Source organism: Pristis pectinata, chromosome 1 (genome assembly GCF_009764475.1).
Source record: "Pristis pectinata isolate sPriPec2 chromosome 1, sPriPec2.1.pri, whole genome shotgun sequence".
NCBI classification, from domain to species: Eukaryota; Metazoa; Chordata; class Chondrichthyes; order Rhinopristiformes; family Pristidae; genus Pristis; species Pristis pectinata.
In genome coordinates, this window is record NC_067405.1 from 54,777,357 (window position 1) to 54,796,616 (window position 19,260).

At 41.2% G+C, this 19,260-nt stretch overlaps 2 protein-coding genes across 2 annotated transcripts in view; one reads left to right on the plus strand and one right to left on the minus strand.

Annotated features, from left to right (window-relative positions):
- Positions 1-1,359, minus strand: part of hibch (3-hydroxyisobutyryl-CoA hydrolase) — an 87,627-nt gene extending 86,268 nt beyond the window's left edge. The window contains exon 1 of the mRNA XM_052017632.1: positions 1,216-1,359. Within this exon, the coding sequence (XP_051873592.1) occupies positions 1,216-1,247 (32 nt within the window). The 5' untranslated portion in view covers positions 1,248-1,359. The remainder of the gene's footprint in view (positions 1-1,215) is intronic.
- Positions 1,360-13,078: 11,719 nt separating this feature from the next.
- Positions 13,079-19,260, plus strand: part of LOC127578256 (inositol polyphosphate 1-phosphatase-like) — a 42,227-nt gene continuing 36,045 nt past the window's right edge. The window contains exon 1 of the mRNA XM_052030046.1: positions 13,079-13,129. Within this exon, the coding sequence (XP_051886006.1) occupies positions 13,079-13,129 (51 nt within the window). The remainder of the gene's footprint in view (positions 13,130-19,260) is intronic.

Below are 19,260 nucleotides of genomic sequence, written 5' to 3' on the forward strand. Positions count from 1 at the left end.
AATTTCTTTAGTGTCTTCTTGTTGTTCTCCTGAGCTGCATCTTCCATAAACTCCTTACTTAAAACTCTGCTGTCTGTAGAGTTCTACAAATATCCCATTAGTCCATCAATTTCATCCTCAATTAGATGCATTCTATTTCCAGTTCTCAACACAAGGAACCTTCATATATTGTGTTGCTATTGTCTGGAGCTACTCCCCAATCGGCAATGCCTCTCCACTTCTTCCTTTGACTCAAAAAAATTCTGTTAATCCTTTTTTTAAAAAAATAAACTTTTGGTCACTTCTCCAACCTGCGCACCACTGTTCAACTTCTGCTGCTTCGCTCCACTTTCCATTCCTGTTAAGCATTTCAGAATATTTACTATACTATATAAGAGTTTTAGTTGTTAATCACGTTTTATGTCCTCATTAAGCATGCATGAAGTTTGTTGCAAATATCATCAAATATTTATAAATAAGATGGTTCTCGTTTTGTTCTGTAACACTTTTCTCACAGAAATTGATGCCATTTGGTTGGAAACCCTCTACATTATCAGAGCTATTAGTGTATAGTGCCATAATCTTTTTGTTGCATTAATCTTTTTGTGTCCAACAAAGAAAAATCTTCCTTTTATCTCTCTATAGGATACACAGTAAGGTACTTTACTCTTAAGAATTATGAAAGAATGAAGTGCTTTGTGCTCAATGAAGAAAATAGTCCGAAAATCTGTGCGCAGTGGTAAAAGGTGTGATGCAAGATGCTCAGAGAGGTGTAGCAATTTGAGCGTACTTGATATGGGCTTCCTTGGATCCAAGAATACTGAAAATTCCGGAAGTGATGGGAACATTGCGAGTACTCTGGAAATTGCAAAAAAAGGTTCCTGGTAATATGCCAGTGGCAGACAAATTTTTGACTATGGGACTACTAGAGAAAATGGATGTAACGAACAATGGATTACACGTAAAAAAAAATTTTTGATCGTGTGAGCACCAAAAAGTAATATGCAAAAGAACGCGTCCCTCATTAGTAATAACTATTTCTCACTAAGACTAACATCATATTGAAAAACGACTGCCTTAAAGGGATTGTTTAAATGTTAATGTAGACCGAAGTGTGACCGCAATGCACTTGAGACAAGTTGCAGGGAGCCATCACGACTATGCAATTTTCTGCAACACTCCCACCACTGAATAGATCTTGCAGCAATAAACACCCCTCGACAAGCAGCAACCCACCTGAACCGGGAGCTAAAGCCCCAGAAACTCATCCCGACACTGTTACACTACGTTCGAAACTCTACCCAGAGATTCCACTCGCAGCTGTCAGCGTCGCGCTATGAATCATCACGCTCGCCGACTACTCGATTCCTTCCAGATCCATCGTTTTCCTGCAACCTCTCCCTGCCCGTTACAGCGACCCCTAGGCGCTGGATGAACTACTACCATGGCGATGAGTTTTTATATATTAACAATGCACGTCATTTCCAAAGACAAGTATATGAAAACTTTGAAATGGAGGAAAGGAGTCAATAAAGTCGCGTTGACAATAGATCCATTCAAGTAAGGGAGGTGCAGGGAAGTGGGTTCCTGGCCCCCACTCCCAACCACAATGTCCCAGCCTCCAATCTTCCTGCTCCCTTCGACAATGACCTGGCATGTAATCAAACCTGTGGAGTAAAGATCCAGAGCCAAGTCTTGGAAAAGAGGGACGGGGGAAGCATACTTTCACTCTCAGTTACAAATGAAGTTTGATCCAGACAATTCCAAAATAAGCTGCTGTTAGGGGCTCTAGAATTTCCAGGCATTAAGAACTCCACTACATTAACACAATAATCATGGACTAATGCAAAACATTGAGAAAGTGAAGCAAGATGTACCTATTACTGGATATGTTGTTTCAAGAAGAGGAACCGGTATAGATCTACTCAATGTTAATGCAAAGTTCTTGATGGTGATATTGACAGATGTAGCAGTATCACCAATTGCTGATGCTGCAATTGCTGAGAAGATATTGGTATTAATATTGGTTTATTATTGTCACTTGTACCGAGGTACAGTGAAAAACTTGTCTTGCATACCGTTCATACAGGTCAATTCATTACACAGTGCATCGAGGTAGTACAGGGTAAAAACAATAAGAGAATACAGAGTAAAGTGTCACAGCTACAGGGAAGTGGATTGCAGGTAGACAATAAGGTGCAAGGTCAAACAAGGTAGATTCCATCTCATCGTATAAGGGAACTATTCAATAGTCTTATCACCATAGGATAGAAGCTGTCCTTGAGCCTGGTGGTACGTGCCCTCAGGCTCCTGTATCTTCTGCCTGATGGGAGAGGAGAGAAGAGAGAATGACCTGGGTGGGTGGGGTCTTTGATTATGCTGGCTGCTTCACCAAGGCAACGAGAGGTATAGACAGAGTCCATGGGGTGGGGGGGGAGCTGTTTTCTGTGATGCACTGGGCTGCGTTCACAACTCTCTGTAGTTTATTGTGGTCCTGGGCAGAGCAGTTGCCATACCAAGCTGTGATGCATCCAGACAGGATGCTTTCTATAGCACATCGATAAAAGTTGGTGAGTCTCAAAGGGGACATGCCAAATTTCTTTAGCCTCCTGAGGAAATAGAGGCACTGGTGAGCTTTCTTGGCCATGGTGTCCACGTGGTTGGACCAGGACAGGCTATTGGTGATGTTCATTCCTCGGAACTTGAAGCTCTCAACCCTCTCGACCTCAGCACCGTTGATGTAGACAGGTACATGTACACCACCCCCTTTCCTTAAGTCAATGACTAGCTCTTTTGTTTTACTGACATTGAGGGAAAGGTTGTTGTCTTGACACCATGTCACTAAGCTCTCTTTCTCCTTCCTGTACTCCGATTCATCATTATTTGAGATACGGCCTACTACAGTATTATCATCTGCAAACTTGTAGATGGAGTTCAAGCAGAATCTAGCCACATAGTCATGAGTATATAGGGAGTAGAGTAGAGGGCTGAAGATGCAGCTTTGTGGAGCACCAGTGTTGAGAATAATTGTGCTGGAGGTGTTGCTGCCTATCCTCACTGATTATGGTTTGTTGGTGAGAAAGTCAAAGATCCAGTTGCAGAGGGAGCTGTTGAGTCCCAGGTCTTGGAGTTTGGTGATGAGTTTGCTTGAGATTATAGTATTGAAGGTGGAGCTGTAGTCAATAAACAATAGTTTAAAGTAGGTGTCTTTACTGTCCAGATGCTCCAGAGATGAGTGTAGGGCCAGGGAGATGGCGTCCACTGTGGACCTGTTTCGGCGGTAGGCGAATTGCAGTGGGTCGAGGTTGTCTGGGAGGCTGAAGTTAATGCGCGCTATGACCAACCTTTCGAAGCACTTTATGATGTGGATGTCAGAGCCACTGGTCGGTAGTCATTAAGGCATGGAACCTTGTTTTTCTTAGGTACCGGGATGATAGTGGTCTTCTTAAAACAGGTAGGAACCTCAGATTGAATCAGGGAGAGGTTAAATATGTCTGTAAATATCCCTGCCAGCTGCTCAGCACAAGATCTGAGCCCACGGCTAGGGACACCATCTGGGCCAGATGCTTTCCTCGGGTTCACTCTCCGGAATACTGATCTTACATCCTCGACGGTGACCTCAGGTTCAGTTGCACTGGAGGCTGCCAGGGTCGGTGGTGACAATCCACTCCCCTTCTGTTCAAAACACGCATGGAACGCGTTAAGCTCATCAGGAAGGGATACGCTGTTGTTTCTTCTGTATGGGAGGTATAACTAACTTGCACAGAGATTTAATATAGGAGAACATACGGTAGTGCTGGGAAGAAACAGAGGAGCTAGAACTGCAGTGATGCACACCAGTACTCAATTATTAAAATCTTGAGGAAGAAATTACACTGTAATGTGACACATCTCAAACTGGTCTTGGAGTAACAATTATGCAGAGTGAGTGGCCAATTTTATTTGCATCAAGGGATTAATATCAGCAGGGATGAAACATACAACAGGTGGGAAAGGACTTCGGGTAAATGTATTTGGCAATGATAAATTTAAAACTTCAATTTGATTAGAATGTGATGAATATTGAAACTCATCACCTTTCATCAGAATCAATAGTCTTGACTCGTTCGACATGGTGCCTGAGAGGCATTGAAGAATGTTATTAAGAAACTCCAAAAATATTGGCTGAAAGCATTGCATAAGAAAGGGGAAAAGATGGCCCCTTTCAGCCATCTTTATGGTGGCTGCAATAAAGATGCAGCCACCATATGGTGGCAAATATGGTGAGCAGCATGCTCCTGCCAGAATTTAACTCAGAAGCAATTGAGGGATATAATTTGGCAAGATTGCCTTGCGGCCACATCAAAGGTACCTGTATGTGTCCATCCCAACTTTAACTTTTATGGCTTACATATTCAAAGGCCAGCAAATCGTGGTACAACAGTATGGGGAAAAGAATCAATGTCAGTAGCTCACTTAATATCCACAGAGAATTTGACAGTCCCTCTTGGCCTAGGACATCTACGAATATTCACTTATACATTGTTAGTATGATTTATGTATAGTTCGTCATAGTTTTCCAAATAAGAAACCATCATAATATCATGAAACAATGGCTGAAAGTTCCCAATCAAATTTCAGAGTGACATGAATTGACCCAGAAATAGTCATTACCATATTTCTCTCTATAAAAATTCAATTTTAAATTGCTTTGCACTGAAAGGACAGAATTATGCAATTGTGTTTCTACACATAAGTTTCTCTGAGTGTCTTTTTGTGCTGTTTGTTTGTTTTGGCTAAACTTCAGAATTTCTGCCTTTGCATTTTCTTTTGAGCTCTGAACTGGTCAGCTGAGACATCTGTTTCTATTGGATGAAACACAAGAAGAGATGCACATTGACTAAAGGTTAGTGGCCTCTGAGTGTTCATCAGGTGATAAATCAGGACATTGGTTGGGTAATTATTCTGTTTTCTTTATCTCCTCTCTAGAGTGTGAGGGGGGTTGAGAGGTGAAGAGTGGTAGTGTAGCGGTTAGCTTAACGCTATTACAGCACCAGCACCCAGGTTCAATTCCCGCTGCTGTCTGTAAGGAGTTTGTACGTTCCCCCGTGTCTGCATGGGTTTCCTCCAGGTGCTCCTGTTTCTTCCCATATTCCAAAGACATAGGGGCTAGGAAGTTGTGGGCATGCTATGTTGGCGCCGGAAGCATGGCGACACTTGCAGGCTGCCCCCAGAACACTCTGCACAAAAGATGCATTTCACGGTGTGTTTCAATGTACATGTGGCTAATAAAGATAGCTTATCTTATCAAAGCGCAAGGTTGCAGCAACTGAATTTCTGACCGCAAATTTGTCTTTCTGATAACTTAATATATCATTGATACTATTTATAACAAAAAAGAGCAACTTCTTCACCGTCAGCACCAACACTTACACATGATTCCCTTACACGATGTTTTTGGTGAGGGACAAGATGAAAATGATAACTCTCTCTATATCAGACAGTAGAAACAGTTGTTAGGGTGTAATATTGAGATCCCAGTTTTACTAAAGGTGACCTTCCACGTCTTGTACTTTCTGTGGAAAAGATATTGTAGTGAGAAAAATACACTGGGCAAACAGATGCAGATAATGGCGTAATCTAAAAGGATTCATACAAAAATAAAATACTGCAGATGCTGGAAATCTAAAATAAAAGCACAAAATACTGGAAGTAATTAGCTGGTTAAGCAGTATCTGAGGAAAATATTAATTGATCTGCCAAGCATTTTCAATATTTTTAATTTTTTAATAGGTTTCATTTAATGCTGCAGATAAATGGACCACGTTGCACTTGACTTGCTGGGAGTCCTAGCAGAATTGTCCTCAATACGGAGACTCCACAGATACGGAGACACTTATCACTCACTTCCTCTTGGTCCTAAGGCAGGGCTGTGCAAGTCAGCTTGTATTTGACTTGATGGCATCGAATGCCAGTGTTTTAAAAAGTAACCGTTGATTACAACAAGCTCATTTTGGCCCAGGATAGATATTTAAGTACACCATAAATATATAAACAGTGAAACTCCAATAATCTGCTACCCCCAGCTGGGCCCCCACTCCCAACCACAATGTCCCAGCCTCCAATCTTCCAGCTCCCATCCACAATGACCTGGCATGTAATCAAACCTGTGGAGGAAAGATCCTGAGCCAAGTCTTCGAAAAGAGGGGCAGCACATTTTGACTCACAGTTACAACTGAAGTTTAATCCAGCCAATGACCAAAATAAACTGCTGTTAGGGGCTCTAGAATTTCCAGGCATTAAGAACTTTCCAACATTAACACAATAATTATGGACTGATGTGAAACGTTGAGAAAGTGAAGCAAGATGTACCTATTACTGGATATGTTGTTTCAAGAAGAGGACCTGATAGAGATCTGCTTAATGTTAATGCAGAGTTCTTGATGGTGATACCGACAGATGTAGCAGTATCACCAATTGCTGATCCTGCAATTGCTGGTAAGGTTTCTTCTGTGTGAGAAGTATAACTAGATTATACAGACATTTAATATGGGAGAACATACAGTAGTGCTGGGAAGAAACAGAGGAGCTAGGAATGCAGTGATGCACACCAGTACTCACTTATTAAAATCTTGGGGAGGAAATCACACTATAATGTGATGGATCTCAAACTGGACCTGGAGCAACAATGATGCAGAATGAGTGATTGGTTTGATTTGCATCAAGGGATTAATATCAGCAGGGAAAGGTGTGTCTGCCAAGTGGGAGGCCTTTCAAAGTGTGATGTCAAGAGTTCAGGGCCTGCATGTTGACTTAAAAGGCAAAGTCATGTATTTGTAGAGGGTTTCTTCATTCTTATTTATTCTGAATACTCCTAATCTGCACAGTGCCAACAATCTTTTATGGGTTTTGGTTGACTGATTTACTGGTCATTCATAGGGCATATCAGCTCTTATTATTTTGTTTGTCTTAACCTCTCTTTCACTCTGGTTAATCCAAGAACACCACCATCCTCAATGACAACAGGGCCCTGCATTTGAGTGATAAAAAAAAGCTAAAATGCATTATTATATTTAAACACCAGCAGTGCAATAATCTGGTAATTTGCATTTTCATGAGCACTTTATAAACAAATCTGTGCCTAAAAATACCATTTGCACACTTAGATAAAGTAAAATATTGTTATGTTTAATGCAAGAGTCAATTTGGATCCCTCCTAAAAGATCACTAAATTGGATAAAAAATTCTTTAAGACCAGTCCATTGTATTCTTACATTGAAAAAAATGATAAGTTTCAAGTTGGTCCTTTCTATGATGGGGTTATGACATTATAGCGGGAAGGTTACTAGATTTGCAATCAGTGTTCTGGACCATTGATCAGAGACACAAGTTTGAGTTTGAATCCCATCATAGCAGCTGGGGAATTTAATTTCAAATAATTAAATAACTTATGAATTTTTTTAAAAATTAGTAATGGTAATTATGAAACCACCAGATTATCATAAAATACACCCAGTTCATGAATGTCCTTCAAAGAAAGAAATCTGCCATCCTTACCTAGTCTATCTAATATGTGACACTACTAATGTGGTTGATTCTTCACTGCTTCCTCAGTCCAGGAGCAACGGATAATAAATAACACCATTGCCAGCAATATCGCAAGAGTAACAAAATTAAAAAGATGCAAGAAGAGCATGCACCTAGTGCTATTGCCCTGATGATCTCTTGGAAGGTTCTTCAGACCTTAAAGCATCTTGCCCATGAGAGCCACAAACCAGCTGCATACAGGACTGTCTTTGGAGATGTGAGTAAACCGGGGTCCATGTGTGTGAGTGTGCATGTGTCTTTACATGTTTGCTAGTGCATGTGTCTGTATCTACTTGTGTGGCCACCTCACCCACACACCATGTACTTGTCTGGCCTGATGAAGTCCCATGTCATTGAGTGGGATGAACTAAGACGGAGATTGCAACATGGTGCAGCATGGTATGTAAAATGAAAAGGTGTTGTTATCGAGGGATTGCATTGAAATATGAGGTTGTGCAATAAATCAATGTCACAATGGAGACTCTTTAATTGCCTTTTCATAGAACATAGAACAATACAGCACAGGAAAAGGCCCTGCAGAACTCATTAAACTAATGACACCTAATCCCTTCTGCCTGCGCATAATCCATATCCCTCCATTCTCTGTATATTCATGTACCTATCTAAGAGCCTCTTAAACACCTCTATGACAGCCACCTCCACCACCACCCCTGACAGCACATTCCAGGCACCCACCACTCTCTGTATAAAAAACCTGCCCTGCACATCTCCTTTGAACTTTCCTCCTCTCACCTTAAATGCATGCCCTCTAGTATTAGGCATTTCAACCCTGGGAAAAAGATACCAGCTGTCTACTCTATCCATGTCTCTCATAATTTTATAAACTTCTGTTAGGTCTCCTTTCAGCCTCTGCCACTCCAGAGAAAATCTCATTGGCAATCTTCAGTGCGTTTTTCTCCTTGTTCTTCTGTGACTGTGATATGACCATTATTCTCACAATGTGTGAGATAGAGTTTCAATCAGTAGGGAATAAAAGGTGAGATACCAAACCTACGTCATCATTGGACATGCACCTGATGCCACATAAATGTCAGACACAATGGTCTGGATCAAAGACTTGTGTGCTTTGATTTTGGCGACAGCTGTAATTTCACCCAGAAATGATCGCTTGTGGATTTGTTGAAGATAAAATGGATTTTTGTGTGCTTAGGGCCTTAAAAATAAGTATTAATTGATCCAAGTTCCAGGCATTGGCCTCTGGATTTCAAATTTTGCAGGTGTAGGGTCCCAGCATGACTGCTGTGTTACAGAACATAGAACAATACAGCACAGGAACACAGGAGATTCTGCAGGTGCTGGAATCTGGAGCAACACACACAAAATGCTGGAGGAACTCAGCAGGTCAGGCAGCATCTATGGAGGGAAATAAACAGTCGATGTTTCAGATCAGGACCCTTCATCAGGACTGGAAAGGAAGAGGGCAGAAGCCAGAATAAAAAGCAAATTGCTTTGTATTAAATAAAAATGCTATTTATTCTGGCTTCTGCCCTCTTCCTTTCCAGTCCTGATGAAGAGTCTCAACCCGAAACGTTGACTGTTTATTTCCCTCCATAAATGCTGCCTGACCTGCTGAGTCCCTCCAGCATTTTGTGTGTGTTGCAGCACAGGAACAGACCCTTTGGTCCACGATGTTTATGCCAACCATGATGCCAATTTCAACTAATCCCGTCTACCTGCACATACACATATTCGCTCCATTCTTCCAAAGTTAACATAATGTGATGCCGTACTTCCAATGGGGTTTGACAAAGGCTTGCCTGTTGGATATTAAAGGAATCAAGGACTCAGAGCTAATGCAGGAATGTGGTTCTGAGGTAAAAGACCAGCAATAATCTAATGTTCTAATGGTACAACTGAAACACCATTTCCTCACCTTTGTGCCAAACAAGATGAAGGTTAACACTCATGAAACTGTTACAATTTTCATCACTTAGGGAAGGCATTTGATCCATTGTCTCCATGTCAGTCAAAAAAGAGCTCTTTAGTTTAACCCCGCTTGCTTTAGCCCCCCTCTGTCCATAGTTCCTAGGCGACAGCATCAAATACACTTCATGGTACTTTCTACATGTGATGAACACAAGAAAATAGGAGCAGGAGTAGGTCATTGGGCCCTTCAAGCTTGCCCTACCATTTAATATGCTGTATTCTGCCTTCTCTTTTCTGTGTGCTTCAAATCCCAACAGTCATTGGGTGTAAGTAAATGTTTCATCAGCCACCCTCTGAGCCTCCTATTAAATACCTTAAAACTGTGACCCTTAGTCACTGATCTCTCTGCTGCAGGAAACATCTCCTTTCTGTTCAACATGAAGGAGCCACGCCTCATTTTAGTTACCCCAGTTACATCTCAATCTCCTTTGTTTCAAAGAAAATAAACTCAGTTTAGCCAGTCTGTCCTGACAACTAAAGTTCACTCGCTTTGACATCATCAAATCTGCACAGAAACCACTAAAGCTGTTACATCCTTCCTGTGATGTGAACTGAGTTGTACATCTCATCGCCTCCACTAATGTCTAATACGGTTTCAACACGACTTTCTTCCACTCTATACCTCGGCCAATAAAGGCAAGCATCTTCTTGAATAACTTATCTGCCTGAAATTTTTTTTAAAAATGCTCAACAGGTCAGGCAGCATCTGTGGAAGATGCACTGCAACACTTTACCTAGGTGTCTGTAGCGGACTTCTCCCTCATCGGAAGCCTCCTGTGGGTAGAAATACCGAAGGTGCTTGAGAACGTTACCGTCTCCACTCACAGCTGCCTAACTGGGACAAATATCGCCACTTCTTCATTGTTCCTGGGTCAAAGCCCTTGTAGCGCTTATCTAACCGGGATATGGGTACAGGGTCTGCAATGGTTTAAGAAGAAATGAAGTTATAAATCTATATCCCGAGAACATTTTTTACATAAACGGGACACTTTATTTTATATATGTTATTGTCGATAAGTTGCTGAGTACATTTCTAGAGTAATTATTGTTCTTGGAAACGAATGACACTGAATGCTATTTTTCTGGGGTTATTTGGTCTTCTCCGCAATGTATTGAGGGTGATGTTCAATCATCGGCCTCTGGGTGGCAGCTTTGCAGTGCTGGTTCCTTGCCCCAGAGCAGCCCTGTAGTATTCGCCCAGCTCCAGCTCCCATCCATCGCAAACCAGAGGCGTGAATATAAGTGCGCTTGTCAGTGAGATCTGTCGTCTGCCTTCACCCACTTTCCGCAGAGCACGGGATTTCGGTCGCTGGACCTTTTGCATGCTCCCACTGATAGTGCAAGCAGCCTCCAGGGCAGAGCTCAGTGGGGGACTCCAGCGTTGTGGAGTCGTGCGGACCAGCGGCAGCCACTCAAGGTAATGAGATCCAAACGCCAGCATGAGGATCCCTGTTGTTATTCGCAAAGGAGGACGGAGATCCCAGAGGGGAGTTAAGTTTGCGTTGGTCTAATATGCTAGAATGAGTATTTTGGAGCTTCTGACCCAAGATCAAAGTATAAGGCGATCTAATGGATACATGGGTAGATTAAGTGCGAGGCTGTTGTTTAAACTAGGTATGTTTTTTCCATTGAAGAGTCTGGGGTGTTCCGTGTTATCGATTGTACGTGGGTCTGAACAGGAGGCAAAAGCTTCGGTCACATCAGAGAGGAAATAAGTGCCCCGGAGGGCAGACATTTTCACCAGAGCTGGTGGGTGTTACCCGTGTTTCTAATGGACATTCTCGGCTGATCTCCTTCTCACCAGCACAAACACCCTGCTGCACTGCAGAGCGACGAGAAGGGCTCGGTGAAGCGCCTCCAGTACAGAAAGAACACCTTACCATTTATATGCTGCGGTTAGATTGTGCTGTGCGTGCATTTACAGTATAGTTTCATTTGATGCACATGTTAAACGTTCATTGTGGGAGAACTGCCAGAGAAGACGTTTAATTTTGGCAAGAATAGCACTCTAAATCGGCACACCAGTCACGTTATTTCCACAGCCATTCTCTCTGTAGCCCCCCTTCCCTGCGGATTCAAAATCCTTGGGGCGCTGTCATGTCCTTCGCAGTTGGCGTTAGCAAGATATTCAACTTTAAGAGCTATCAGAAATGACCTCCCAGCTGTCAGTTGATATGCACATCCAAAGCAGGAATTACCAGTGATTAGAAACAGTGAACCCCAGCTAGTACCATCAACACTGTGTTACTGGAATCGTTTGTAAAACCTGGATCGTATCCATGGTCAGCACAGGTCAGGGAAGCAACAAGTTTTAAAAAACAGACTATTCTGCATTCCACCTCTGCTACGTACTGTAGCATATGCATTGCCCTGGGGCTGTAGTGTCTGCTCACGTAACCAGGTAACAAATGAGACTCCTGGTAGAGTGAACAGTTCTGGCCTGCCTTTTAAGTAATGCATATTTTGTAAAAGGTCAAAATAAGTTGCAAGGATGATATCAAAACAGAGATTTTCATGATCAGGAAAGGATTTGAAAGAGTGGACATAGAAAAAAATCTTTCCACATATGAAGGAAACCAAAATGCAGGGCTATGAATATAAGATAGCTGTTCAGTCACAGATAAATCCAATATGGAATTCAGCAAAGAACTTTCCCCTAGAATGTAACACTCAATTCTAGAGTAGCTGAAGGTGAATAGCACAGCTGCGACCAAGAGGAAAATGGAAAAATAATGAGAGAGAAAGAAATAAAACAGAGAATTCAATTTTTACAGCATTATACTTTGAAAGTACTTCCTTTTCGCAGTGCGAATAAGAATAATGACATTTCCAAGTCCTTTTTCCCAGGGTGGGAGATGTCAGATACTGGAGGGTATAGGTTTAAGGTGAGAGAGGGAAAGTTTAAAGGAGATGTGCGAGGCAGGTTTTTTACACAGGGAGTGGTAGGTGCCTGAGGAGAAGGTGGAAGCGGATATGAAAGCAATGTTTAAGAGGCGATTAGACAGACATATGAACAGGTAGGCAACAGAGGGATAAAGAGCACGTGCAGACAGTTGAGATTAATTAGCTTGCCACCAAGGTCGGCACAGCTACGGTGGGCCGAAGGTCCTGTTTCTGTGCTGTACTGTTCTATGTTCTGGAAATTTGATGGGTATTTCAGGTGTGAGTGACTCTTGTGGTCCTGAGATTATTTCTAAGTCAGGGACTTGCAGTTTGATATCGTCCACTGCGCAGTATTCTACATGGCACAGTGAAGAGGAGTTTGGATTGTGTGGTCCCGGGAGCAGCTGCCATTGGCTGAAAATCAAAAAGAAACTGTAGATACTGGAAAAATGAGATAAAAACAGAAAATGCTGGAAACACTCAGCACGTCAGGCAGCTTCTGGGGGAGAGAGAAACAGAGTTGACATTTCAGGTCAAAGACCCTTCATCAGAACTATCATGGCTGCACTAGACAGGGAGTATGGTGACAAAGGCCAGCATGGTTTGAGTGTGTCTCTTGGTATTCTGTTCTGAGGCCAGATTCGGGATGGTCGGCAGCACAGGCCTACTCAGGTTAGTACAGTGGTTGGGCTGAGAGTAAATAATGGTGAAGCTGGGAGACCAGGGATGGTGGAGACTGGGAATACTGGCACAGGTAAGTGGTAGAGCTGGGAGATCGGGGAGACTGACACAGATGGTGGAGTGGGAGATCAAGGACACCAACACAGATTGAGTGTTGAGGTGGGAGATCAAGGAAATTAGCACAGAAAGATGGTGAAAATGTAGGGATGGGAATGTTGGCAAAGATCAATGGCAAAGGCGAGAAGTCAAGGATATTGGCATAGGTAGGTGACAGAGGTGGGAGATCCGGGATACTGGTGCAGGTTGATGGTGGAGTTGGGAGATTCAGGAAATTGGCACTGATTCAGGGATTGGGGTGGTTACTACCTCAATGGTTGGGGGTTAGAAAGAGGGAAATTGGCATTGATGGAAGGGTTTTAGGGGATGGGTGGTAGATCTGCCTGGGTTTGGTGGTTGGGAGCTAAAACACGAGCAATTCAGGGCTGCAGTTGGTATGGGGTTCAGGAGAAACGGACAGGTTTGTGGCATTGTGGCCAGGATAACTGGTGAGCAATTGCCTTAGCTGACGCAAGTCCCAATCTGCAACACCCATTGCACTTCCCCCTGTACTCCTTTAGTCTCCTTCAAAACCCTGCATTGTCTTCTTTTAGCTACATCTGAGTCCACAGAAAAGCCCACGGTTTAATATCTCATCAGAAGTGGCTGTGCAGCACATTCTCAGTGGGGCATGGTGTTATTTGGGCTGTCCACACACACAACTCTGAAACAGAATTTGACCCCAAAGCTTTCTGATTGTACTTTAATTATGGTTTCCACATCCTGGACACATCCCAAAGTGTTTGACAGGAAATACGTTTCTTGAATTGTGGCCTTTGCTGTTTGTAAGCAAACACTGCAGCCAGTTTCTACATTCCCCAGCAGTGAACTTGAGGTCTTCCTGCTTTCTAATGCTCAGCCATTTACTGGATAATTTTACCAGAGAGCTATCATTTCACAGTCTTTTATACTATAATTATCACTTTACTATTTGTTGCACTGGCATATCCTAATGTTATTTTATGGGGTACAAAATAATAGTTTTTAATGTTATTGACCCCTAACCCAGAGATCTACATTACTTATCCAAAGAATGTGAGCTGAAATTACACCAGGACAGTCTATGAACTTCAAACTTACTCTCTCTGGCTTTATCCTGCCCTGTTAGTAGAGATAGATTTATTGTCAGAGAGATGGCTGTGATGGTTCATAGCATTGACACATAAGTTCAGATCAATATTGGGACTAAAGCCTTTTCCTGATGCCTCTCAACTGATGAAGTGGTATACCTCTGTATTGAACCCCACGAAGAAAGCACAGCATGGAGGACCTCTGTGTCCTTCAGTTATGTTACTTGGTAGAGCCATCACTGACCAAACTGGATGAGTCCTGAAGGTCAAAGCTACATTATTGAGCTTGCAGTAGGTGGTTGGAGAATCAATACATGTGAATAACCTACTCAAAGATGTTCTTATCAGTCCACGTAATGCCAATTGTTGATAACGTTGGTAGGGCAGACCTCTGCACACTCCTTGCAGCGATTGTCCATTGTACACACAGAGTTGCATTATAGCAGTCCTTTGGCATTACTTACCACACCAGTGACCTTCATCAGATGCTAGGGAACACCATCACCTCCATGTTCCCCTTCAAGACACACCATCATGTCATAAACATATCACCATATTTCACTGTCAGTTCACCAACAGCTTAAAACTTACCAGTTTAACATTACTGTGTGAGCACCTTCAACAGACAGCCTGCAGTGGTTCAAGATGAAGATGTCCCTGCCCATCACCTCCTTCTCAAGGGTAATTATTGCTCAAGGGCAAAAAGTGCCAGATTTGCCAGTGACCTCTACATCCCATGAATGAATTAAAAATAAACATTGACATATTATTGCATAGCAAATAAAGATTTACTTGATATGTTTGCATAAAGTTAAAAGACTACATGATGCATTGACGGTTCGTGCTATTAGTGCTATTTTTAATTATTTGATATAAGCAGCATACGTAAGTTGTCCTAGACAGGTCAATTGCAATGAATCACCAAGAATCTGAACTCACAGCAAACCAAATGTGCATTCCGAGGCATCTTGGGCATGTTTATGCATATTTAACATCTGTGTAACAGCAATCATTGACTCATTGACTTCACATTTAATATTATTTCTGTTTTTATTCAAAATAATGGGCCTGCAGAATGAGTTTTCTTTTTAAAAATTGTTGTCTGCTGTGGAAATTATACCCATGGTAGAGCAACCATTTTGATCCAGTCTCCATTTCCTAATGTAAATTAATGCAGGTTCAAGGAAGCTTAAAATATATTTCTTTACCCGGCTTTCTAAGTTGGAAGTGCCACATGTGATACCTGACTTTAGTTTCTCATCACCACTAACAGGAAGGATTATAGAGCTCACTACCAAGGAATCTACCCTAAGTCTTCCTGATCTTGATCAGGTAATGATTACAGCATTGCTTAAGTTTATCTGAAGGAAAATGGCTTTGTATCTTCATTCTTTGTGCAAGTTATGATAGTTTTAAGTGTTCCTACTTTTGCAATTTTCTACTGAAGTCCATTTGCATATAGCCAAGCATAAAATCTAGCCTGAAGCAGCATAATTGAGCAGTATTTTAGAATCTACTTAATTTAAGAAGTGTTGCTTTAATGCTTACTCCTTTATACGTTTCACAGTGGCAATATGTGCATCTTGATGCCAAAACCTAATAACAGGGCTTTCACAAAATAAGCATTTTTAATCTATGCGTAGTCCATCAACTCTGGTAAGCTTGCATTAAATTGCTGAAAATTATTTTTAAAGTTGCCAGCTGTTAGTTATTTTACAGATGTCATTTTCATTGTAGGTTAAGAAAAATATTTTTTTTTAAAGTTAATCTTGTCTGTTAGTGACATTGCATCTGAAAACAAATGTTAACAGGCTTCTGAAAAACTTGAAAAGTCACTCAATTAATAGAAACTCATCATTATGATTAATTTGATCTTGGGAGGATTACTCACTTTCAGATCAGTGTCTAGCACAACTATTAAAATTAGTGCAAAAAAACTGGAAACTTTATGTATTTGATATAATTAGGACTGAAAATTCTGTGGGTTTTTATGGTGCTAATTTGGTGTTTTTTGAGTGAATCAAGAATCATATAAAAACTTATGGAACGAAAGGAGGCCATTTGGTCTATCATATCATTATTGCCAAAAATTGAACCATTTATTTAAACTCAGCTTCCATCTTTCTGTCTATACTTCTCACTGCATCGGTAAAGCAGCCAGCATAATCAAAGACCCCACCCACCCTGGACATTCTGTCTTCTCCCCTCTCCCATCGGGCAGAAGATACAAAAGCCTGAAAGCACGGACCACCAGGCTCGAGGATAGCCTCTATCCCACTATTTTTAAGACTATTTAACGGTTCTCTAGTATGATAAGATGGACTCTTGACCTCAAAATCTACCTCGTAATGACCTTGCACCTTATTGTCTACCTGCACTGCACTTTCTCTGTGATGCTTTATTCTGAATTCTGTATTGTTTTATCTTATACTACCTCGATGCACCATGTAATGAATTGATCTGTATGAACAGTAGGCAAGACAAGTTTTTCACTGTACCTCGGTACATGTGACAATAACAAACCAATTCCAATTCCAAGGTAATGGCTCCTCAAGTCCTCATTCAAATACTTTATAAATAAATGTGGGTTTTTGTCTGCACCATCACTTTGGGCACTGAGTTCCAGACAATTTGAAGATAATACTTTTCCTTGACTCCCATCTAATACTTATATCAATTAACTTAAATTCGTATCTCCTAGTTCTCAACGACTCTGCAAAGGGAAATAGTTTCCCCAGCTGTCACTTCACCCAGCTTAGGCCCCTTACAATTATTTGACACCTCACTTAAATCCCTACACTGTCTCTTTTCTTTCAAGGAAAACAAACCCAGCCAAGTCAGTCTCTCCTCATTACTCCAATTTTCCTGTCCTGACAACATCCCTATAAATCTCCTCTGTAGCCTCTCTTCGTTCTGGCACATCCTTCCTGTAGCATGATCATATCCTTCCTGAACTGCACACATTCTCCAGCTGTTATTTAATCAACATTTTATATAATTCTATCAAGACCACAACATCTTATATTCTTACCTCAGCTGATCAAGGCAAGGATCCTATTAAGCCTTCTTAAACATCTTATCTATCTGTCCCACATGCAGTCTACAGATCCCTCTGTTTCTCTACAATTCCAAGTCTCCTCCCACTTGTTATGCATTCCCTGATCATTTTCAACTTCCCTAAATTCATTACCTTGCCTTTCTCTGGATTGAATTTCACTTGCAGTTTTGTGCCAAACATAATCAGGTTGTTAACATTTTGCTCCAGTCACCATGAACCATTCTGCCAATTGTGGTATTATCGACAACTTTTTAAACATGGCCCCTAAGTTTGAGTTCAAATCATTGCATTTATCACAGAAACCAAAAGATCCAGAACTGATTCCCGTGGAACATTGAGTCATTAAAATTCCCATTGATCAGTACACTTTGCTTTCTCCTACTTAGCCTGTATTTATTCCACTTTTCTCTGGATCCCATAGGCTTTTACTTCTGTGACCATGCAGGCCCTTGTAAATGCCTTGCTAAAATCCATGCAGATTATGTCATCATATGTGCTATTCTCAGTAACCTTCCACATTACCACTAAAAAAGATTCAGAGAATTTAAGTGACACCTAACCTTAACAAATTCATGCTGACTGTCATGTACCTCTTTACATGTTGATTTATGCATTCCCTTAGATTTTTATCCAATAACTTACCCAATGGACTGACAGACTTGCAGTCATTTTGCCCTTTCTCCTTTTGAAATCAACGATACCACATTTGCTGTCTTACAGGGTCTGGCACTCAGCCTGAAACCAGAGAATTAGAAAGTGATAGTCAGAGCTTATGTTATTTCCTCCCTTGCCTTTTCTAAGAACCTGGGATACATCTAATCCAGGCCTGGTGATTTATCCACTTTCAAAAATGCTGGACACTTTAGCATGTCTTCCCACTCTTTGTTTATAATTTCCAATACATCACATTCTTCCATTTCAATGCAAATATCTCTGCATTCCCCTCTGCCACAAAGTATTCATTGTGTAGCCGAACGACATTTCCAGGATAACGTCTTCAATAATTACATTGTGTGAAAAAACTTTAGTGCTTTGTGGAATGGTAAGATGGATCTGCATGAACAGCTCTTTAAAACAATATTCCCAGTAGTAAAACCAAATTAACATGCTCTCACATTAAGAGCAAGGAAATGGCCATTTTATGGTAAAGAGAACAAACTTGTTAAAATGCCTGGGAATATCCATTGTAGAAGAACATGCAGTCTAATGTTATATCAGTTACTTCCTAAAAAAAATACCTATTTCATATTAACTGCAGTCTGCCTTGATCTTCCATGGAGATCTATACAAGGTTTTTTGACTATAGCACAGAATTATTTTGAATTTGGTGGTGTTAATGGCAAAATTAATCTTTTACACTGGAAATAATTTGCCAGGAAGAATAAAATCTAAAATTTAAATTGGACAAATATTGGTAGGAATAAAGAGAAGAGGCAATAAAAATTAGGGGACATGATTCTGAAAGAGATTTAAGTATAGAAAGATCAAGGGGCTATATTGCTCATTGAGAGTAACAGGACAGATTGAGAAATTAGTTAATAGAGCTTATGGGATCCTGTGCTTTATAAATAAAGGCAATGGGTACAAGAGCGAGGACGTCATGGAGAACCTTTATAAAACTCCGGTCCAGTCATCCAGGAGAATTTGGTCCATTTCTCGATGCAATGTTTTAAGATATATGTGAAGACTTTGGAGAGAGTGCAGAAGATGATTCCAGATGTTTTAGTTATGTGGATAGACTGGAGAAGCTGGGTTGTTCTCCTTGGAATAGAGGAAGTTTCAAGGGGATCTGATAGAGATATTCAAAATCATGAAGGGTATGCATAAAGTACATAGAGAGAAACTGTTCCCATTGGTGGAAGAATGAAGAACCTGGAGACAACAAATGAAGATGATTAGCAAGAGCCAAAAGTGATATGAGGAAAACGTTTTTTCCATAACGAGTGATTAAGCCTTGGAATGTCAGGATTAATAATGGAG